At 39.0% G+C, this 25,032-nt stretch overlaps 1 protein-coding gene across 1 annotated transcript in view; it reads left to right on the plus strand.

Annotated features, from left to right (window-relative positions):
* Positions 1-25,032, plus strand: part of RORB (RAR related orphan receptor B) — a 145,709-nt gene that overhangs the window by 93,284 nt on the left and 27,393 nt on the right. Inside the window, exons 2-4 of the mRNA XM_037374331.1 lie at positions 8,220-8,305; positions 12,712-12,853; positions 15,838-16,239. Coding sequence (XP_037230228.1) covers positions 8,220-8,305; positions 12,712-12,853; positions 15,838-16,239 — 630 coding nt within the window. The remainder of the gene's footprint in view (positions 1-8,219; positions 8,306-12,711; positions 12,854-15,837; positions 16,240-25,032) is intronic.

The raw sequence follows: 25,032 nt of genomic DNA on the forward strand, positions 1-25,032 counted from the left end.
GCTATCTGGGCTCTTCACTTGCAAAGTTCATCTGTCCATTTATCCAGAAGAGAAAAAAAAAAGATAGCCACAGACTGTTGTCTGTCATCTGTCAGGAAACAGTAATTCAGAAGCACTGGCACACTGAGTAGCTTTCTGAGCAAAGACAAGTAAGGAGGGAAAAGGATTTGTCTTTTCTATATTCTATATTCTGTATTTCTATAGATATTTTTTTTTCTATATTTATATATTCTATAGCTAAATGCCTGCTATATTGTAAACCTTTCAAGTGAAACATCCAAAAATTATGATAAATATGTTGGCAGAGCAAATACTAAGTATACTTCTCATAGGAAACAACGTTACATGTGCAATGTATTTTCTGTATAGGCTGATGGTTTTTGAGCAAGTGCTCATTTAGTGTGTAGATAATTGCAGAGAAAACATGGTCATCACTGCTCAAATAGCTATCCTGACCAGCTTATATAAACACTAGCTAAAGCTGCTAGAGGTTATTTGCAGAACATTGGATCTGATGAGCTCAAATATAAGATAGCTTGGGTAGTATAATATTTGAGATTACCGTAATAATCTCTTTAGGGAAAGTGTGCAGTATCAGCAGAACCATTGCTTGAGTCTTCGAGGGAAGTAGAAACTGTACAGTAATAATTCCGCATTTATTATATACTTAAATCTTTCCCTGTGAATAAGGCAAGTTTCTGAACTCTTTATGGGGCCCAGGATAAAGCTTTGAGAATTTAATTAAATATCTCTGATTTGAACTCACCTACAGAGCCTAAATCATCAGTTTGGCAACCTGTTTTCGTTGTGTGGTAACTTGTTCTACTGTAGCACCACCCTTTGAAGTTACACACATAATTTCCATGCATATGAGTTACTAGGGAAAAGAGTTCATAGATTAGTGTAGAGAAGTCCATGTTGAGAGGCAGTGAAAATGCTTTTGTACAGATTTTCATACCGCTAGGTGAGTTGTCAAAGTTTACTCATTCTTTGACCCTTTCTGACCTCTTTGGGCGTAGCCTTTCAGGGGCCAAGCTTTGAACCATAGCTTCTGACAAGGGAGCTGATTTTCAGCTTTTTGGATCTAGTCACTGGGCTGTACTTGTCTGTGTCAGCCATCGCTGCTCAGCAGGGGATGCAGGCAGTTCTGCTTCTCTTCTGCTGCCTTCTCTCCTTATGAACGATCTCACGAAAGTCTGGGACAACCTTAAAACACTTGTGCTTCTTATGCACTTCCACCACTCTTGTCTTGTCCAAAATAAAGAAACAAACAAGCTGCTAGGTAGCAATTTCTTTGCCTTTGGCATCTTCCTAACCTTTTGGTGTTTCATTGAGTGTTGGGCTGTCATTCTTGGCAAAAAAGCTGCACAGCTTTCATTTGCAGTTCAGGAAACAGCATCACTGTATCATAATTAGCCCTTGGAAATCCAGATTTTCTGTTAATATACAAATGCTTTAAACTCATTAAAATCATCACTTCTGCAGAAAAAATGCTGGTAATCCAAAAGAGGTGTATATCAATTATCTCACAACATCATGTCCCTACCCTTACGATACTTTTGCTCACAACTACCTTTGCTCCACAGAGAATCATCCAACCTTGCAAATCTTGCAGCTTTTCTAATTGATTAGCATAATGAAATTCAGCTTGGAGCAATTATCCTTAACCTGTTTTAAGCTTGAAGTCCTTTGCTCCTATCTAAGGTGTGATAAAAAGCTAGGGTTCCAAAAGCATTTCTTTTTAAAAGAATGTACCCCTTGGTCTAATAAAAGATATTACATCTAGCTGAAAGCCTCATCTCATCTATATCCTTGGACCATCACAAGCACAGCAACTTTTTACTATTCATACATTGTTAAATAACAGTGCTAGATCCATTGTGGTTACACTTAGGAAAGGAAAGAAAGGGCATTTAAACAAAAATATTTTTTCTTATTTCTGTTCTTACTGTGATAGAAAAAGGTTGTTCTACTGAGCTAATTTTTTTCCCTATAATTTCACCTTCTCTGCTGAACGTAAAGGCAAGTAATCTGTGCAGATCATTCTTTCCAGACTTGTTCCAAAATTACTATGTAACAATAAAAACCAAAAAGTTCAAATAATATGAGCAGTTTGGAGATTCCCTTTAGCTCTCAAGCATCTACAATCATTTGGACTCGTATTACTTCATCTGTCGATTTCAAAGCATTTGACAATGGCCTGTAAACATTATTACGCCTGTGAAACAGGTAGAAAAAATCTTCTAAATTGTATATCTACAGTGCAGATACAAACGTATTTCCTTCGTATGCAAAACCTGCAAAAAGGCCAATATATAGCATGTAATTTTGAAACATTTCATCGGTCTACAGACATTGTCATGCATCTAAGGTGTGATCTTACCTTCTCTTTTAAAAAGTAAATTTTAAATGCACCCAATAAGGATGCACTGGGTAACTACATAAAGACTTTTCATCAAAAAATCAGATTTTAAAAGGTTCTTTTCCAACAGTCTTTAGAACAGCCGTGCAATAAAGGGCAGAGTTGATCTGTAAGAGTGATGTACAATTCAGTGCTTTTTTCTTCCCACCCCCCAAGAAAATCATAAAAGAGGAAGGGGAAAAGAAAATGTGTCACGAAAAAAACGTTCCAAGTGACATTGATTATAAGCTAAAAAACCTTCAGCTGAGTGCAAGACTATGAAAGAAATCAGACCTGACAAATTGCATGGATTTATGGGCAAAACAATCTTTTTAGCAGTAATCTATAGCTCTGCTATTTCAAGCAATGATGGATCAGATTTCTCAATATCCTACTTCTAGGACTACCACTTACCTTGAAATTCGTAACAAGTTTTTAAAGATCATGTACAGATCAAATCTACTGTGTGTGCCCAGCGAGACATATAGATATACAAGAACAACTGCTTCTGGGGAATTTGTACATCTCTGCACATGAGCTGTAGAACTGGAATATTTGAGAATCACCAGTCTAGCTGCACATACAGAAAGGGCTCTGAGCAAAGCAGACCTGACAGGCTTTGTGGGTCTAACTTAGTCCAGGGTCCAGACTCACAATCAGACTCGTGTGTATCACTGTGCAAAAACTTTAAGAATTTATGAAAGCGTTCTTTTCCTGGGTGAATTCCATCATATCTGCTTACTCTAATGGCTCATTTGGGGTATGGCTGACAGGAAATGTATCTACAGACACATTAATTAACATTAACTGGCGTTAATTAGCTTGCTGAGATATTGCTAACCATGTAGTTTTCACTGCATGAGGTACGACAGAGGCTGAAAACATAACTAGTATCCTCAGCTGTATATTTCCAGATTATTAAATACTAATGCAAAGCACCTGAAGTCTTGCTGTGAAGCCACAGAATATCTAATCCAGTGGCAAAGGGGATACCAAGATCTAGTTGGCAGCCTAACTTATAGTGGAAACCTCTATTGATGATAACATGCAAGGAAAAAAACCTGTCTTACTCACAGAGGTCAAAAGAAAAAGAAGAAAAAAAAAAAACCAAGAAAAAAAAACAACCAGAGTTGGCCACAAGATAAAATTGCTGAATATACTTAATTTGAAATCACTTAGGGATACAAACATGAAAGTGAACTGGGCCAATCTACTGGTATTTTTCAAAGAACTCCAGCTTAAGGATGATGGGAATTCTTGGAAGGTGGAAGAGCTGCTTTTTTTGCTGTCAGTTCTCTCATTAGCCTTGATGTTTCCAAGTGCAATCCCTCCTGGATCAACAAATTAGAGAGAGGACTTCCTCTTCAAAGTTCATGCCCAGCATGCATTAGTATCCTCTTTTGATCAAGAACTAAATGTTGAAAGCTGGAGTCTTTTTTTGCCTGTTGGAACCAAAGCTACAGATCTGGGAATTATATTCCTGTCTCTCCCAAATGAAGTTCCTCAGATGTTAAACTGAGATTACACAAAATGTGAGCTTTGCTTTTTTCATGTTAGACAACATATACATGTGAGTGGCAGTCCTCACAAATACACAACGGATATATTAGCTGCTTTGTTGACTCTTACCTTTGTTTCAAGAAGAATTCAGCAAACTGTGTATCTCCTTCCAGATTTATTCCTAATTTCACCAATATAACAAATCTTGAAACCTGACTATTTCCCTACATTTAGGATAATGAATATTGTGCCCATGAGTAAATTTTTGCTGGTAAAAAAAAAAAAAGAGAGAAAAAGAGCAGCTTAGTGTATCCTTTATTTCTCTTGGGGCAGCATTTGAGAAAACAGCTAATGCTTGGTTTGAGGATGGTTTTAAGTACATATTTGTTTTTATTCAAGTGTTCATTTCAAATGTGTGAGATGATTTTGTATTTGATTCATTAATAGAATTCCACCCTTCTTCCTGTTGTCCTGAGAGAATGAATTAGGTTCCAGGTGTTAAACCCAGCATCTGTGGATTATTATTACTAGTCATGTAGAATTAATTAATTTCCATTGCAGCATTCTAATTTGTAGGTTGCCATATAAAACTAGAGGCAGTTCCCAGACCTAAAGAACTTTAAAACTTAAGTATAAAATAAGAGATTAATACCACAGAGAGATGGGATGACACTGTGGTACTGATGACAGAAGTTACAGTTAGTGATAACGAGCAATCACAATGCAGCATGCATTGAAACATTATAAATGTTTTGTTAGACATCAGGGTGATGGTGGTTTTGCAGTGATTGAGTTTTCCAGGTTTATTGAGTGATACATGTCAGGACAGGATGAAAACTGAATGTGCTTATTGAAAAATTTGACAGATGGACAGCTGAGACCTGTGTTATTGCTTGAAAAGAGGCAGGAGCCATTATTCTTATTCACATTATTAAAGTTTATAGGTAAAAAGGCAAGGGGAAGGACTTTCAAAGTGGAGGTAAGTAGTTTTGCTGTTATTCCTTCCTCATGTTTATTACACTGGGAGAAAAGAAGTTCTGTTCCTGTGCTGCCGAAAGTTATCACTGTGGCAACTCCACTATTGGTTCATTCCATTTTTGCCTCAATATTCAGGAAGTGGTTCTGAATCAATGGGTTTTGTACTTGTAAGGAATTCAAAAGCTGGCTGCTTATTTTAGCATAGCTGTAAAGAGAGATAGGATATATAAGTCCCTAAACTGTTGGTCTAAAAGGAGAATGTAAGAAGAAAAACAACATAAAATTATGGGTGGCTGAACAAAGATACGGTGTGAAAAAGGTGTAGTAGCTCTGACAATCATTAAATCTGCAAAAGAAACCTGGTACACTGGGTGTTAATTACAGTAATTCAAGAGGTTTCTGGGAATACAGTGGCTTCTTTTTCATCTGGCCTGTACAATTAATGACTCAAGTTTTCTGTTGTGAATCCTTAAATTGTTGTGCTGTCTTATGAGCAAAATGAAATGCCTAGGAGACAGTAGCAGAGTCTGTTTTTCCAAACTTCTTCAAATGCCTTCTGTGTCCTAAAGATGCTGCCTTTTCTGTGAGCTGTCTAAGGAGCCATGGTAGCAATTTCCTAGACATCCTGTGTTTACTAATTTATAGAACGGTTAGCTTTGAATAAGGGTTTAAATTAACTGGTGAGTTGCAAGTTGCAAGTATTTATTTAATATTAATTGAAACATGGAGCCTTAGCATTTAGTGACCACAAATATTTACCATGAGCACAGTGCTTGTAATTGCACGTCATGCATGGAATTATTGATCACTCACAGTAACAAGTACTGTGCTAAATGCAACGAGTGCCACAGGATCAATTCTTCTGTCTGTTCCTATCACAGTACAAACTATATATGCAAGTCACATTAAAAGTACCTTCATATTATTTGGGTGGGGTTTTTTTTACTTCCTTTGTCTTGTCTTTTCCTGAAGATGTCCTCACATTCCCACTGTAGTTCCTGCCTCTGACATTGACATATGTCTTTGTGACTTGTCAGCACAAAGCAGCATGTGGTCCCAGAGCTAAGCTTGCTCCCTCCACATGACTCTCAAGCAGAGACGTGTGAGCAATTACTCAAACTAGCCTCTCAAACAGCAATACCTGGGGGTGCGTGTTCAAATGTTTTAATTATCTCAGTGGGGATAAGGCATAGGAATTTTTGAGCAGGATCAACCTGGCAAAATTGCCAAGGAACTGCAGATGCTTTTCTATAAGGAATTGCCTTCTTTTTTATGCATCTGTCATGCCAGGATGGCTAATGAGTATTAGTTTCGTAAGAAGGGAAAGAAACTACCACCACCTAGTTCACAAAACCAAAATGGATACAGAAGCTAATCCAGAAATTGTGGATGGCACAGGAAATTTTATTTCTAGATATGAACTTTCTTAAGTACAAAGACAGGCAAGGTTTTGGTTCTGGGTTGTCTCCATCCAGAACATATTAACAACAAATTGCTATTTCCTACAATAAAATTAATTCTATCCCTCCTGGATTACAAGCAGTATAAAAGATGGTTTGCTTGCCTAAGCCTTGCCTAAACATCTGCTTGATCAGAGACAGTATCTCAGGAACCTGAGCTCACAGTGGGAACTCTTTAGCCATCCATGAATGTCCTTCTTCCCTGGTTTCTTTGGAATACCATGTCCCAAGGAAATAGTTACTTGACTTGCCAGAGAAGAGGGCCTGCTAGAATTCACCTTGTGGAGTTTACCCTGCTAAGCTTCTACCTTAAGTAGGGGGCTAGGGGAATAGGGGATGCAATGCACCCTTCAGTGGGAAGTGTGATGGCTCTGCGGGACACAGTTTGAGTTTTGGCTGTTTAACCACATGGTGGTAGGAAGGTAACTTGTAAGAGACTCCTGGTTTCTGCTAAGAGTGATAAATGGCAACCGTAGGTGGAAACAGGGCAAAATCCAGAATACACCTTTACATTGTCACCGCATCCACCATACAAGTGTGCTTAGTGCTTACTTACAACGTGCAGTCATTTTTAAGTGCTTATTTTTCTTCAGCATTTATAACCTTTTCAGCTGCCCACATGTTTGAAATGGGATGCTTTTCTTAGAATGAGCATCTGGACAATAATCTTGTTTCCCTATCTCCTAATCAATTTTGGAGTTGAACGTGTCCAGTTAAAGTACTAACAGTTAGCAATCCTTGTGCTCAGAGTAGCTCTACTACACAAGCTCTCAGCTTTGCTACCCAAGTACTTGATGAGTGACATGTTGCAGAGAACTGCTGCTATTGTTGCCCTGAGCACGAAGGCAGGATACCTGCCAGGAGCACTGATCCTTACCAAGTATGTTGCTGCTTCCAAGTGGTCGGAGAGTTGCAGGGAGACGTGCATCCCACATAAGAAAACAATGAAAGAGAATGAATATAGGTTTTCTATTTCTTGCAACACGTCTGGCTACAATAAAGGCACAGTCTTCCCCTACGCTTCATACTGTGTGCTCTTACAGTATTGTCAAAGGAAACACACACAGTATTCAAAGGATTTCAGGGAACCAAACAGCTGTGTTAGCAAAAAAAAAAATAAAAATTAGAAAAAAAGATATGGAAGACAGTGAAATATGTTCTCCTTCTCTGAAGTAAATGACCATTAATTTTATAAAAGGATCTGAAGCATATCCATACTCAAACATTTTCAGATAGTACCTGCCTCTCCCAGCACCCAGCCACTGGCTACTTAAACTCAGTCTGTGGGCCTTGCCTGTGCATAATCTGGTGCTGAAACAAATAGCGTGAAGAGGAGAAGTTAAGCAATCATTTGCAAGCCCATCTCTGCCGGTGGAATTGGTATTTTTGTGTATTTTGAAGCCATAATCTGAAGGATGTGAAAACTTCATCACCTCAACTGCTTTGAAAAATGCATCGAAACATACCATGTAATTCTGCCTCAGCAAAGTGAAAAGTTGTGAATGTGTGAAATGTGTAAGCATGAATGATCTAGAGAATTATTTAGGACCCCTAATGACTGTTACTAGCAATAATGATGATGGAACTAACCAGTAAAAAGCAAAAAAGGAGAATATGAGGAAAACCTTGCTAATCATGAGATATCTTAAATTGTTGTTGAGTTTTGTGGGGTATGGTAGAAACTACATAATGTGAAGCAATTAAAACTTGCCAAATCAAAGCATTCAGAAACATGCAGTACAAAAGAAAGCAGTCTTTTATTGTTAGGAGGTGAGCAGGTTATCTGCTGTCTAGCTCCAGTATTTAAGATCTCCATTTGAGAAAGACAGACATGAAATAGAATTATGTACTCAAAATATTTCTCTTGTTTTCTTTTTCAGCACAAATTGAAGTGATACCATGCAAAATCTGTGGTGATAAGTCCTCTGGAATACACTATGGAGTCATCACATGTGAAGGCTGCAAGGTATGAGATTTTAGTACAGCACAGTCATCAGCATCTGCATTAGCCTCAGGCATCTCTGTACAATAATATACTCTTACACGCTTTCAAGCAAGTGGTGCCAAAGGCTGTAAAGCCAGCTGCTGATAGAGATACATTTCATGCCTAATTTTACTAGTTGCTTTCCTTTTCATCAAATAGTCTTTACAGTTACCTCCTTGTTTAAAACATGAATCAGTCACATCCAAAACAGTGTAAGTGCTGATACAGAGGCTGGCAACTGTAAGTCACACCTGTTCTACCTTAAATCAGCTTGAGAGAAGGATTTCTTATCTTGTTTCCTACACAACTGTGTAGCATTAAAAGTTAGCGCGGTATCTCAGTTCAACCTCTTAAAAGCTTACAGGTGACAGTTGGGTCCTATTTTATCCCCTTTATATTCTCTGCAGACCAAATTGTAATCTCCAAAAGAAAAAATAAAAGTCTTACATTGTGAGTAGTCTAAAAGGATCCTTTGTCTTCTGCCTTATAGGCTCCAGCACAGGGCAATAGCTGGGAACTGGAAGTTAAGGAAAAAGAAGGAAATAACCCTTCTGTGTTGCTTAGTCATATTAACTTATTATTCCAGGCTTTAATTCAAATAACACAAATCAGACCCCAAGCCAAGAGAAGAAAGGCTTCAGTTTTCAACTTCAAAAATACTCTGTGATTTTATTATCTAAGGAAGTACATCATTACTTGTGAAAAACCAGAGTTTCATACTACATGTTGGTACTTCAGCTCTGACTGTAAATGCGAAATTGCAAAGATGGAAAGGTAGCCTCTCTGATTTCGTCTATGTGGAAGCACACAAACTGGTACATTTGAAAGTGGGTGCATGTTTGTAGAGTGAAATGGCCGGTCTGTATTTACTTAATGTTTTACAAAATTTTACAACATCTGAAAATTTGGGTGCACCCATTCCTAGAAGAAAGCTTTTAATGCCAATGCCTTGAGAAGCAATAGATTGTCAAAGATCAGATTTCTTTCAGAAACTTTAACAATTGTAAACGGAAAAACCCACAATGTGTCACTGTATTACTGTGACACTGGACTAGAAACAAGCTTCTTTTTATGATGATCACATGAAACAAGATTAGACTAATTGATCTGATACTTCAAAATTGACACAAAAGCTACAAAAGGAAAATGCTTTAAGCAAAAAACCCAGCATCTTGTCTTAGTACTCAGTGCCCACAGAGCAGTTAGGGGTAAAGTCTCCTGTAGATGTGATTAGGGTTAATGCTGGCTTTTGTGTGTGCCTCAAGAGGAGATGATACCCCTCAGCTCTGTGTATAGACTGCTTATTGAGATAAAGAGCTTCTCTTCCACTTACGACAGTTTTAACCCTATTGCTTTTGTGCCAGTATTGCAGTATGAGATCAATTAGTCTAATCTTGTTTTGTGAGCCTGTTACAAAAAAAGATGTGTTTTCACATCAGGTCCAATGGGAGGCACCTCAGTGTGTCAAATCTCTCTTTTAAGGTTAAGTGTCTCCAGAAGGGAGACTCTGCTCTTCGTTGCCCAGCAAGTAGATAACTGTTTCCTCAGCCCACATACTAATAACTGGTAATTTCTGGCTCCTTTTGTCTGAAAGTGTGAGAAACCTGAATTAATTAAAAGGGAGACCATATGTGGAAGAAAGAGGCGAGAACCACTCTATAAGCATGCACACGTATTGAGCCAGGCACCAGGCAGCCACAGCAACTCAGGACACAGCATCCAAGGATTGTACCACCATTAGTGGTGCTACAGTCTTCAAGGGACAGGAAATCCTTTAACTTTGTGCCCCTACTTTAGCTATGCACTGCAAATGCATATTATAACTGCCTAAGGGGCATCATAAATATTACTGCTGTTTCCTGTGCATGTCTGCATACACTGAGTAACCTGCTAGAGCCACTGAAGAAAATGATGTCTCTAACACTGTCGTCACTGAAAGGCTGAAACCTGAAGACAAGTTTCCATCCCATCTGTCTCTGTGGCTCCTTCTTTTGCTGAGAAGCCTTTTATCATCTCTGTAGCCCACCCCCAGAGCAAAGTACTTGCTACCACTCTGTCATTATTTAGACAGTAGTTCACGTGACCGTTTCCCTTCTCAGACTTTCAGTGATGGATAAAGTGACTTGTTCAAGATGCAGAAAGACTTATTGTCAGTGCTGGAAATACTGGGAAACCTGTCTTAAAGTTCGTAGCATGGCAGTAATGAACTGCATCCTCCTAGTCCCAAATGGAATTATTCTCAGTAAATATAGCCAATATTATATAAAGATCCTCTAAAAATTAAATGAAAGGTTTGTCTGTACTTTGTAAGACAACATTTAGAGACTACAAAAGTCTGCTTGGAAAGATAATTACCTACTATAGGTTAATTTTATTATGTAACCCTTGATTTTTTCATAAGAGGAGTAAAGAAGGAACAAACAATTCTTCTGAGATGAGATCAGCCTTAACAGGAAAAAACAGCACTAGAGGATAAGGCACAGTCAATGCTAGATGGTTATGTGGGTTTTTTTAATGTTATTTAGTTAATTTGTTCTCTCAAATCCATATCCACAAGGGAGCTGCTAAAATCTAAACCTTTAAACAGAAAATCTTTTCCCATGTCAGAAACAAAATTGGCTGTAAAGTTCAGCAAATATAATAGAAGTATCTGCAATTAGCATTAATTTATCCTTAAATTAAACTCACCTCCACAGTTTCAGGAAAATACTGCTCAACCAGAATCAGATAAGTCCCCACCAGATTTTTCTGAGAGTTCTGCTTAAAGGACATCCATGTTCTCAAAGGTGCAAATCACTAAACTTAGGTTAGTTTTTAGGTATACCATAATGTATTTTAAAAAATTATAATAAAACCACATCTAGCACAGGCTAGATGAAGTGAGTCTCTTTATGCTTGACCTCAGGAACTAGCACTGCCGGGTGTCCTTGGTGGGACACCACACCTGTCACCTGTTCTTTCTGACACCCCACACCATCCTCATCAGGTTCACCAGGACTTGAATGAGAATTCAAGCAATACCTGTAGCAAGCGAATTTAGCCCTGTGACGCTGTCACCTTATTGCTTCCTCACTCTTGTTCCCTCAAAACAAGTCTGTCATGATTTCCATTGCTTGGTATTACTGTCTGTCAGCCTGTGAAGAGATAACACTGGCTTTGCCTGAAAAATGAAGTCACTTCTTGCTTTCTGGCTCCATTCAGAGCTGTTTGCAAACCAGCCCAGAAAGATACAATCACTTTGGCATCACTTATGGTGACTAGGGTAGCTTCAGTAATGATGCTTTGTGCCCTTTTCCTCCTCACAGCTTCCTGCGGTGGCTAGGCTATCCTTCAACTTTCCCTCCACACAACCCTGCAGATGCCTGCATTTAAAGATGCCAAAGTGGTCAAGAAACTGCTCTTTTTTGTTCCTCTTTGTCTGAACTTGCTGTTCCTTCTGTCCTTTATTTTACAGGAAAGACAAGAATATCATTAAATGCCTTCTCTTTCCCTTTCTCTCTTTAATCCTAACCCCCTAGTTTCATTCCTCTTGTCACCTCTGCCATTTCATGTCACTTCTACCATAAGAGGATCTTGGTGTTGTTCACAGCAGCTGGGAGCTCGTAAGGCCTTAGGTATGGGTTAATATGCTCCTTTAGCTCTCTGATCTTTAGCCAAACAACCCACAACTGGCCAGAAAAGAAACCTTCTAAGAGATAGAATATCTAGAAATTTTTACATAGATAAAATGGATAATGTTATATTCCACTGAAATGGAAAATGTCATTACTTTCTCATGGCAGTGTCTGAAGGTGTTGCTTTCCCCTTTGTGTGTTGGCTTTACTTGATACAGTCATTAAATCCTAGTGCTTTTGTGGTGCCTGAATTTGAATTACTTTTCGCTCCTGAAGTGTATGATCCCTCCAGATCAGATCAACATTTGCCCGGTTAAATTGAACAGCAGACTTCAGCTTCTAATGCTATGCATAGCCAGTGCTGGTTATTACCAGTCTCTTTCATTAAAGGAAGAAAATAGAGCAAGTACTTCTAAGTCATCTGTTTACAAATGCTGACAAGCTTTTCGTCTATTAGGAGCAAGCGTTAGATGATACATGTTAATTATTTCACAACAAGAATGCATTCTGTAACATTATTGTTTGCTTTTTAATGAAGTAGAATTACATTCTTTACAGAATAAAGCACAATTCTCATTATAAGTAAATGTTCATTAATTTCACTATACAAGGCCAACACGTCTGCAAGGCCATAGCATAAGCAGCATTGCACTAAAAAAGAGTTTATCAGAGTCAGTTGTGTGGTTCTCTGTGTGTGTGTGTGTGCGTGCGCGCGCATGCGTGCATGTATATGCACATGGTAATACTCTGTCTCTCTTGCTTTCTTGCCTCTAGGGATTCTTTCGGAGGAGTCAGCAGAACAATGCCTCCTACTCCTGCCCAAGGCAGAGAAACTGTTTAATTGACAGAACCAACAGAAATCGTTGCCAACACTGCCGACTGCAGAAATGTCTTGCCCTGGGAATGTCTCGAGATGGTAAGGAGTCAGGTTCCTGCTTCACTCCTAAACCCTTTGAAACAATTCTTCACTGCTGACTTAAACTCTCTGTAGATTTCTGGAAAAGAGAGGAGAAGCTCCTTGCTTTGTAATGCATGCACTGTGAGAGACAGATCTTTGCCATCCAGTTAACAAAGGAGGCTGTTTTCATGGGGAGGGTGGGCAAATCACAAAATGGAGAGAAGTATTAGTTTGGGGCAGAAAGAGTCAGAAGTGAAACGTGTGGTTCTGATCAAAAGCACAAAAAGGTCACCTCTGGAGAGATGAATTTATATTCTAGTTTAGATAACCTCTTAAATTATATTTATCTTAATATTAAATATTGATGTGGTAACGCATCCCTTTCCTTGAGATCTCTAAAGGTCTATGACAGTAAATAGGCAGTTAAGAAGAAATTTACACCTTGATAGCATTAGGGCTTTCTGTTTGTTTTACTCAGAGCACTTGACCACGTATTTTGCATTGCCAAAAATCCTATTTCTTTTACTTGTACATTGCCCCTGTCCCTGTCTGGGTCTATAGAAACGTTTCATAGTTTAGCACTGAAAAGGGACAACAGGCCAGAGGAAAGCTCCACAGTGTATCCAACAGCAGGATCCTTTGGTCCTGGCAGAGCTCTGGTACACTTTACAAGCTGTGCTGTGACAAGCTGTGTTCTGTCCAGAGCAGACCTGCCCCAGCCACCACTGCTCATGCTGGGGGTTTCCATCTCATAGGCATATTTCTAATGGTCAGGAAGTATGAGAAGAACTATTTTTCAAGGCAGGTTATATTAATTTTGATTGCCTGCTGGAAGTTTTCTGTATTAGAAAGTTTACACAAGATGTATCGCTTGAAATCAACAGTCATTAACGGAGAGTTACTCAAAGAGTTATTTCTTGAGATGGTCCACACATTATAAACTCGTTTTAAATTTAGATTGTGATAGGTCTTTTCCTACCTCGGTGTGTCTCCTGTCTTAGTGAAACAGCCTGCTCACCAGTCCCACCCTCGGGGAGGAGTCTTGCAGTCTAGCCTTTAATCCATGAATTCTCTTTGGTTCTAGCATGCAGCTTACTTGATGCTTTAGCTCCCAATTCTTCCCAGAGGAGATTAAAGTAGAAACATTTCAGTAATTTAATAGTAACTGCTTTCCTCCCAAAAGTAATATATTCCAATGATTTGAGGTATTACAGGGGCATTTTAGTGTGACTGACAGCACTGTCTTCCCAATCTGTAATTCAGGGACCACTGCATACAAAGGGAGTGATTCTTCTGACAGCATCACTTTCTTCTCTCATTGTTTATGTAAGGGTGTTTATACTTAATGATATTAAGAGCTCTTGCAGGTTTTAAATAGGCTGTATGGATCTTTTTACCAGAGAAATTGAATGTGATTTTTACCTCTCAGCCATGTAACAGATCCATTTTTATCATGCAGAGGCAGGATGCTAATTGACAGCAGCTGGAGAATCCAATTAATGAATATATAATGAGAATAAACAGTGGGTGTTTGTTTTTATTACTGAGGCCCTAAATTTGAAGAAAATACACAGTTGCATTTTTTGAAACACAGTCATTGTATATTGTCCATAAGGGTATGCAATGCACTGTGGACTGATTCCAGGTCCAGGTCGTGTTTGTGTGAGGTAGTTTGCAGCCTATGTGAAGGGCTGAGAGTAAACTGAGGTTTACAACAAGAAAAAACCCTTAGTGTAAAAAAGTGTTAATAAATTGAAAAGGCTGCCAGCTCGTTGGTGTTCTGACACTGCCTTTTTGTATTGCACTCTTCCTTTGCTGTTCTTTCTCCTGACTGAAGATTTTCACATTCATCCATATATGTAAGCTCAGACTCTTCTTGAGGGCTATATCTGAAATATGGGGTAGCAAAAATGAGAGCCAAGCCCATCCTGTTATAATAAATGGAATGACTCTGAACTGATCCCAATTGCAGATGGACTGGAAATACGCAGTATTGGAAAATGCATCTCATAATATGTAGAAATCAGTATTTCCAGAGCAATGTCCTCTTATCTGTGCTCTGATAAATTCTGCTGAATGTATCCCTCATTTGTTTTAGAGTGCCATAAACAGCTACCTCTGCTCTGAGATCCCAAGATCCAGCCCAGTGGAAAGTCAGAATTTATAGAAAGATGAGGGGGCAGGAGTGTGTGGAGATAATCAGCTATGACCCACTGTATATACAGGCTGTGGATTTACTACTCCTATTGCCACAGCAATCAGCCTGTCGTTTTTTAAAATTTCAATCTCAATGTAATGAACTCTGTTCCTGGGGAGAGTGGTTTGCACTCTGATGTTTTCCTTCCTTTCTCATCAGAAGGAATGCATGGATTTGTGCGTGGAGATTATGTAAATTGGTTGTGTAAATCCCTGAGACTTTCCTCTGTGGAAAAGATGACATTCAGTTGTGCTGTTTACCTCCAAATCTGTTATTTTGTTCTTGGTTCAAACTCTAACCTGTAAGATTTTATTTTTTTTTAAGTGTGAAGATAACACCCTGTTGAAAGGATGTGATAATAAGGCTTTAGGGCTTGTGTTCACCCAGAGTACTAATCCTGTTAGTGCACTGTTTAAAGGTTTGTGGAAAGTTGGTAAATCATATGGGATATGAATCTACAGACTGTACATTTAATATGGCTCTGGGTTGTTGTTCAGTGAACACAGAGATATAAAAGGATGCATGGTCTTTTTAACATTCACAGTGGGAAGTGAGTTGCTTAACTGAGGTCCTCCTGTCAAATTGGAGCCATTGTCGTCACTTTGTAAATCCAAGCACACAATACTTTTTCCTTTATGAGATGCATATGATGTAAAGCTTTGCATCCTCTCTCATTTCTACAGAAAAAGACAAGTTTCCACAGCAAAAGTAACACTGAAAGTAAATATCAAAAGAGAGGTGGGGTTGAGGGGAATCAAGAAGAAGTGAAAGATGACAGTGGTTCACATTATGCTTTGCTTTTCAGCTGTGAAGTTTGGAAGAATGTCCAAAAAGCAGAGGGATAGCTTGTATGCTGAAGTGCAGAAGCACCAGCAGCGACTGCAGGAACAACGGCAGCAGCAGAGCGGTGAGGCAGAAGCCCTCGCCAGGGTTTACAGCAACAGCATCAGCAATGGCTTGAGCAACCTGAATAATGAAACTGGCAGCACCTACTCAAATGGGCACATCATCGACCTGCCAAAGTCTGAGGGTTATTATAACGTGGATTCTGCCCAACCTTCCCCAGACCAGTCTGGGTTAGACATGACTGGAATCAAACAGATAAAGCAGGAACCTATCTATGACCTCACCTCTGTACCAAACTTGTTTACCTATAGCTCTTTCAACAATGGGCAATTAGCTCCGGGGATATCCATGAGTGAAATAGGTAAGGAAAATTCTTACTCTTCTAGTGTAATGTGTATATATATATAAGCTAGATTTCAATACTGTCTTTATTAAAATATTATATAGGCATTCCATGTACAGGTGCACAATAATCACATGCTCACACGTGTGTATATGTGCATACACCTATAGGGAGTAAGGGAAGGAAAATCATTTTGGCAGTAATTGACACAATATCGATGAAGTTTTTACCAAAATCTGCAAATTATGCGGTTTCTTAAACTCAGCAGTTCATGTTCTGTTTATGAAATAGAAGCATCAAAGCAGGTGATGAATCAATCAGAACCAATGATAATTAGTAGTGGGGAGCTTGTTTCAAATGAGGTCATTATTAGCAGGGTTAAATGATCTCTTCAGCCAGCCATCTGTTTTCTTGTCAACACGCAGAACTCCCATGGCAGCGAATTCTAGGGTATTTATTGTCAAAAAGCACCGACTCGCTACTTCCGGTGTGTTGATGTACATGCAGAGAGAGTTCACTGAATTCATGAGGTGCACAAACTCTGAATGTAGTTGCATGGATAGTTCTGTTCCTCTGCCTGAATGCCTTGGAGAACCTATCCCTTGATTTCTTCTTCCGAAAGTAGCAAAGAGACCCGTCTGTGAGATGAGATGGTTTGAAAGGCAATGGCTAATGGTGGTTCTTCTCTAAGGAAGATTTCTGTTCATCTAATGCCTCTAGTCATACCTCTCCAGTGCAACTAGAAGTATTGCTTCTGTTATAAAAGAATAGCATGAAAGTCAATCGGCATAGTAATTAGGTACCTCCCACCTTAACAAGTGAAATATGCTGAGTCAGTTGTGGTTGAGAACATAATCAAACAGTAACACTTCATTAATGGAATTTCATTAAAAAGAAAGGAGGAGGGGAAAAAAAAGATTATATTCAAGAGCACCCAGACAAATTAATTAGTGTCACATCATAAAACACATCTATTGTTCTGGCCTGGCCTTGCTGCCTCGTGGATGTATATATATGTGTGTGTACTCAGACCTGCCGAGAGCCCTGGAGATGTGGCATGCACTCAACATACATTGCAGGAAGTGCGTACATAGTCATTACTGTCAGTTAAAAAAAATGAGGGTGTGGCTGGAATCTGTAGCATGTTTTCTACCCATGGATGCTCACGTGCAAGAAGCAGTGTAACAAATTGTGTGCTTTAGCTGCGAACTGCACAGGAGAAAGTTATGCTTTTCTGCCACTTTGTTTGGTGGGACATGTTTGGTTATCACATTTGGCTTAGGCTGCTGCCCAGTAAAGTCCTACACCCACAGCACAGCAGTATGGAGGAGTAGTGAGGAACAACTGCTCCATCTTCCCTCTTGGCCTTTGTGGCCATATGAATATTACTCACACTTGGCTTGTGCAAACCTCAGTCCCGCAACAGTAGTTCACAATACTCCAAACCAGGTGAGGCAATTCAGTCAGTCATAGGAGCTGTTTCCCTGCAGCATGCTGTATGAAAGGGAAGTGTTCCAGAGACACTCAGAGGAGGTACCAGAATGAAATACAACAATTCTGATAGTCCATGAATTAGGGTTTGTGCTCAGTTACAGAAGTGAGTGCAAAGAGAGAATGTGGCCACAGGACTATAATGTTAGTGGCTAAGGAATCCCACTGAAGTCAATGGGATCTTTTGATTCATGGAGCTTTAGACAACCTTTGAACTTCTGTCTCTTGCAGGATCACTTAGAAATAATGCATCTTTCTTAAATTTTCACACAGTTTTTTGCTCTCCTAACCCTAAACAAGCCAGCACTAAACCCACCCCACTTTTCCTAGTCTTTCATCCTTTGTGTCATCTGGTCAGTGTTCCCCTTCTGGAGCACACAAAGCTGGGGAAACCCCAGAGCACAGGGAGCAGCACATAGCAAACGGACTGTCTCTGAGCTGACAGTAAAATTCAGGTACTGGGATTTACCTCTCTTCCTTTTGAAATTGGAACTGGTGCTTTTAAATTGCTAGGATTTTACCCAAGTGCTGCTGTATGTTATTTGTGGCACCTACAGCAGCGAGGTAAGGGTATTAGTGAGAGATAACATAACAAATGAGCTGACACAACTGGAAAAATTGTAGAGATGTGCCATAAAATGCTGTGGTTAGTGCACAGGTGAATATTTTCAGTGTTAAACGACAAGCAGAAAATGCCTCTTAATGCTGCAGTGGGTTGCTGGACCATCTGTAAAGCTGCAGTCGTGCAGTCAAAGCTCTGGGATGCACTGATTTCATATTACAGTGTGCTTAAATTTCATTGCAGCATTGTATCTTACTCCAGCAAGATTTAGGAATAAGCTCAACTCATGTTAAATAGAAGTTACTGCTGTAACTGTTAGATGAAATCATAGAGAATACATAGGACATGGAAAACGTATACTGCATTGATCCTCATGCCTAATTGAAATTTCTTTATACTACCTTGTCTAGTGATACACTGAACAATTGCTTTATGTATCCCAGGTCATGTTAGTTTTTTCCTCACTGAAGACTTTCTATGAGATTCAAATTTCCAGACTCAGTTTCAGACTTCTGGTCTTTATATTCTTCAAATATATGTATTTTTTTAAGCACAACCTCAGTTGCCACTTACGTGATCTCCAGTGTAACCCTCTTAATTTTTTCCTCATAAATGAATGTATGAGTTTCCTTCCATCCTTGAGCACCTAAAAGTTGCTGTAAGCTCTCCAAGGGACAGAATTCTCCACAGGCAGTCCAGAATCAAGGTAGCCTCCACAGCTTCTGCATTACATGCTGACCAATATCCAGTTCGCTTATTCCTTCAGTGTACTGCTTTGCTTGTTTCTCACTCATCTCCTGTATCGGGCAGCTGCTGTTAAGATGTCTCTGACCACACATTTCCAAGTTTGAATCTTATTTTCTCTTTCTCATTTTTCTAACTTTTTTGATTCTATTACATTATGTCTCAGTCCTCATTGATGCTTTGTGACTATTTTCAGTTTAGAATTCTCTTCATTTAACTAGCATGCTGTGAACCCTCTTTCAGATTATTAATGGAAATGTTAAATGCTTGTAAAACAAGTTCTAACAATGTCCCTGCTGCACCTGACTAAACAACTTGCTACAATTGCATAAATTACCTTATTTACTTTTTGCTTGCTATCCAACAGTAAGGTTCCCTTAAAAATCCAAATAACAAGTCTTCATTTACCTGTCCATTTGATTCAGTTATAAAAATAAAATTTTCCAAGATACTCTATGACATAATTTACACATCATTTACATTCTTTTCTTCACAAGTTAATTTTCTAATTCCACCAAAAAGAATCGTAATAGTCGGGCCCACTTTGATCTTCAACAGTTCTGTGCTTTAATTTGAATGTGAAAGTGCTCTTTTTCCTGAACATACATACCTTCATCTACAGTAGACTTTGTAGTGGAAATGGAAATTGTTCAACTTAACCATTTTGGAATTCAAAATTTTTACATAGTAAATGTTTCAACACATAGTATTACAGTGGCACAGCAAGCAAAATAATAGATTATCCTGCATTGCATGCTTATTAGAATCTCTAAATGCTGTACCAGGAAATAGGTGTAGGAGAAACAGCTGCTGACAAATTATATAGGGTTCTTTCACACGTATTTAGTACTAGTATGTTTCTCCAATTGAGCTGAATAGTCCAGGGTACAACTGCACATTATCTGAACATTGTAAGAAGCAGGGTAAGTAATGTCTCCTGTGGAAGAGAGGGCTAAGTACAAGAAAGCTGTTTCAGAAACAGACACAAATTTATCATGCAACTGCCAGAGCTTGCAATGGTGAAAAGCTGGATAAAATCAGGTAGTTACCCATCAGGCAGAACTGTGCCTTAGGCTCAGCCCTGGTCAGTATTCCAGATCCTGTTACAAAAAGAAACTCAAAGCATAAAGAAATCAGTCCAAAGATTGTTAAAAAGCATAGAGGAGTGGAGCCTCAGCTTGGCGGTAGCTGCATTTGCAAGCCAGGTCCTTTTTGTTTTAATGGAGGTGGTTTTCTCCTTAACTCAAGGCACCTTATCGGAGCCTTGATCAGGATTTGTAGCTGGGTGGGCAGAGGACAAAGTCAGATGCGGTGACCAGATGATTTGGGCAGGCTCTTTCTCTACCTGTCCTGTTGTCCATGGGTTGCATGACCCAGGCATGTCACATCAGCCAGCGATGCTGCCACCATGGGACATACCTACGGCTTGAGGGTGCACGCTGCCAGGGACCCTGCAGCCTGCTCCTGTTTCTCCCTGACCACTGTGCTGTCTGCACATCTGGGAAGGCAGAAATTCCTCATGCTACAGTGGGAGCTCAAACCATGAGGTGAAGTCTGCTCATTGTGTCAAAAGCGAGAATTTGGTCATTTGTAGAATGGCTTTCTCCGCACAGGGGGAGTTGCTGAGGTCAGCTGGTGCATGGGAAATCCTGAAGGGAGAGGGGAGCTCCATTTCTTCACCCTGGTAGCCCCACAGAGGGACATAAATGCTTGCGCCCCAGTGTGATTTTAAATTAGCAGGTGTTAAAAGCTTATTTTTAGACTCGGTCAAATTAAAGACCTTCTTGTTTAAATATATGTGCATAATATTATCTCTTAGTGAGCTGAGCATTGCATTTTCCACACAAAATATGTGGCTTATATCTTGGTCTGTAAAAGTTAATGGAAAGGCTTCCCTGCCTTGACTGCATTTGAGATTACCAGCCTATGATTTCTTAAAGATGTGAAACAAATTATTAGCAAACACTGTTGTGGAGAAAATAGATTGGTTAAGGGTTCACTTCAGGTCAAATTGAAGAGTGCCCTATAGCTGCATGAATTTAGGTGGTCAATAAGGCACCACTGGAGCATACAGGAGTTCACGTAACTCAGCCTCTGTAATTACAGAAAAAAGTGTTGTTTATGTGTATTTACGTGGCATTTCTTCAACCTCAGCACTGCTTGAAGGTACTCAGTGGCTTGGAAAGCTTATGTTTCTACCAAAATTAAAATCAAATAGTAAGTAAGGTTGGTAGAATCAGTCTTGATCTTCCCTTTCCCCAGCCCCTCTGACCCTGCTCTGCTGTGTGTATCTTACGGTGGGCAGCCACATGGTGAGAACTGGCGGAGGCATTACCTGCCATACTCAACAAATCCACCATAATGCAAAGCTCTTTTGACTGTGACCCATTGATTGGAAAATGGCAGTAAAGCAAAACCTTCAAAACGTTCTAAAGACTGGCTCAGGATGGGTATAAAAAAGAAAAAAACCCTTGGTAACCACAAATAACACACTGTGCATATTTAAGCCTTAGTTTAGCAGGCTTTGTACATTCATCTCAGGACCTACAGTGAACAACTTTATACACTGTAAAGTTTATGAATTTCCACTGCTGTAATGTCATACAAGCAAGAGCTTAGCATTTAGTTCTTTCACTATCCCACCCTGAGAGATCTTCACCTGGAAACATTCTAAGCTTCTCTGCTGAGGATGTATTTGAAAGCCAATCCCACATTTTACTCCTTTCAGTAGAAGTCTATCCAATAACTTTAGAAGAATTTAGTTTATTCTTCCACCTGTACTGTTCATAGATGTCCACAGCACTATATATTGCATATGCAACATATATACCGGAATTAGACTGATGTCTTTAAAAAGGGTGCTGTGCCTTGTTGCAGGTTGCAAAAGCACTTCTCCAAAGTGATAAGCATTTTTTATTAGTAGTAGTAGTAGTATTCAACTCCCTTCTCTGTATCTCCAGGATTTGTTCCCTGTGCCAAATCGAGTGTTAATGGACAGCTTACTGAATGTGTATTGATCAATTAGATGTTATTTGAAGGGACACTGCAGAGACCATCAGACTCAAAATGCAATAAACTCTCTAAAACCTGTACCTAAGGTGACATTAACGTCTATGTTGATGTTCCCTTTACAAGACCCACCACACAGTGAAGCAGAAATGACGTTTTTGTGACTGTAGTCCTGTGTAATGTTCCCTCACCTCCTTTTCTAAGCCTTAGTTTAATATCCCTCCTACCAGGGTGAGAGTCAAATTTTGCAGGGCAGATGCCGATGGCCTCACAGCTGTATTTCAGCAGAGCAATGTTGCCATCTAGCGAGCAATGAGAATGTGCATCATGTGCACTTCCCAGCAGATACCCTTAGGGCACTATATCTTACCGTCATTACCTATTTAAAGGTGACAATCAGAATAAATTAATATTTCAGTTCTGTACTCATTTCAGTTCATGTGACAAAACTTAGAACTTCTGCGCTTTTTATATTTACTAATTATTTTTTTCCTCTTTTCATACACACAAGGAGAGAACAGAGAATGGCAAGATTTAAAACTAATTTGACAGCATTGCTCGGTCAGGAAATGCTTCAACTTCATAAAAAATGAGCAGAAAAGTGGAGGAATAAATTAGAGCATTATGATGCTGAAGCATTCTAGCTGAAATGACACTGAAGTAAAGGGTGTTTTTTTATAATTGTAGTTTCTGATTTTTCAAAGCAAATATTTAGAAATAAATTCATCCAATAAAATCAACAAATAATTTGGCAGACATGTTGGGAAAAATGTAATAATTTTGAAAATTTGTAACATTTTCTAGTTGTATATTTTCCCCCTTTCAAATTGGTAAACTCTATTTGTGAATTTAGACCAAAACCAGCCTAATTACAGATTTTTGTAAAGGCTTTAATGAGTTATGCTGTCCAGCCAGTAGTTTAAATGATTCAAATATTCATAAATAACTGATTATGTTGTTATCTTTTACTAAAGTGCATATTTTAGCACGTACTGATTTAAGAAGACTTAGGCAGGTCAGGGTTTGTGTTACAACTCTTGACATAGATTTAGAAAATAAAGACTGTTTTCTAGAAAGTACTATATTTAGGCACCATTTCTTTCACTCAGTGATTTTCAAGTCATTGAGCATCTACTGCCTCACAGTGACTTTGTGGACTTTGGATCAGTTGCATGTTGGCTGTGGCAGTCCTGCTTGACTACACTTAACGCAAATCAGAGCAGTTCATTAAGCACGACACAATGTGGTTTTGTACTAACTCTAGTTCAAATTTATACAGTAAAGCAATTAATCTTAAAACTATTTTAAAATATAGTAGATAGCCTAAAAGTACATATCAGACTGTTTTTTCCTGCAAATTGTAAAGGTTTTTGGTTATTTCTGAAAGCAGTTTGACTTCTCTTTCAGTTGTGTCAATTCATATGTCAAATGCAGGCCCACCAGTAATATCACAATATTATTATGGAAGATGACCATTGGCAGCATTCCTAGCTGGGGTCTGATCACACTGCAAGACTGTGCACTATAGATGCTGCAGAAAATGCCATTTTTAATATTGCCTTTTATGTTTATTGTGGGGATAAGTGTTGCAAGTGGGGATACAATCAAGAGTTCTCTTGACAAAGAGGTGAAGTTTAATTACTTCTGACATATAATGCATGTTTTCAAGAAACTAAAATTGTCTACTGTCCATGTTTTCCTGCAGCACTCAAGACAATGAAGTCCCATCTTAACTGTGGTTATAACTATTTGAACAATATAAGTAGCTCTCAATTAAGCTATGAAATTAATAAAATCAGTGGAATTTTTTAACTGAGATTGAGGATGGGGAGCGTTTTGTGATCTGTTTTTCTGGCTTACTTTTCAGATTTTTTCACGAATTAAAAACATGCATTAAGTATTATTTTAAAACAACCTTATCTATGTCTTACATTTCTAATGCATGATAATCTAGTTCTTTAAAAGGGCTACATTTCTAATCCATTAAAGCAACTATATAAAATTCCTCATTTTCTCAAAAGATACAAATATTTATTGCATAACCAAACTTGAAAAAATACATTCATTCTATTACATTAATCCAAAAAGCAGTTAGAAAGCAACTATTTGTAGCAGTCAAAACATGTGAAATGCCATATCATGCATCACATATATTGCCATATACCATAACAGCCATCTCGAGAACAACACTGTGCTGTGAATATTGTCAGATTAGAAACCACACAAAAAGATCGATTTAAAACTAATGGTATAATGGGTACTGAGGGGTGCTGTTGCTGCCAGTTGCCAGCATAGCCACCTGGATGATTCCCTATCATATGCTTCAGAGCAGCAGTGTCAATAGCAGAAGACATGGTAACTGGCTTTCTGCAAGAAACACTGAAAAAAGAGGCCAGAGCAGGTGCCAGAGCACGGAGGGCCCAGGACATCTGAAGGGTGATGTCTTGCAGGGCTGTGTCTCGCACACAGCCCGCAAGGAGGCAAACAGTGCTGCAGATGAGAATCGAGAGGGCAAGGCAGTGATGCTTTAGGAATCACTGTAGTATACAGAAGTGGCATACTATCTGCAAAAACAGGTGTGGTTTGAATTAGTATTTGCTGCGTTGCTTACTTCCTCATCTAAGCAACCTCTTCATCTCAGTGTCAAATGCTCCCTATCTTTAATGTTGGTGTATGTTGTTTCTGGGCAGTCAGCACCAACAGCATGCATACTTCCCTTGTACTTTCTGAGAGATTAATCTGGGGTCCGTACTGCATTTCTTTGCCATCCTGGACAACTCTGTTTGATTGTTCTTTAATCATTAGGCACAGGCAAGCCAAAAGAAGGGGGTATTTTGTAAAAAAATTTTTGTAAAAAATTGCAATTTTTTTTCTTTCTCAGTACACAGGCAACATCCTAAGTTTTACTTCCTGAGGCCATAGTTCACTTTTTCACACTGCATGCCTTCTGTCTGACAGATTTCATCACTCACTTCATGCTTTTCACTACTTGCCACCTTATTCTT

The sequence above is a fragment of the Falco rusticolus genome, chromosome Z, assembly GCF_015220075.1.
Source record: "Falco rusticolus isolate bFalRus1 chromosome Z, bFalRus1.pri, whole genome shotgun sequence".
Taxonomy (NCBI): Eukaryota; Metazoa; Chordata; class Aves; order Falconiformes; family Falconidae; genus Falco; species Falco rusticolus.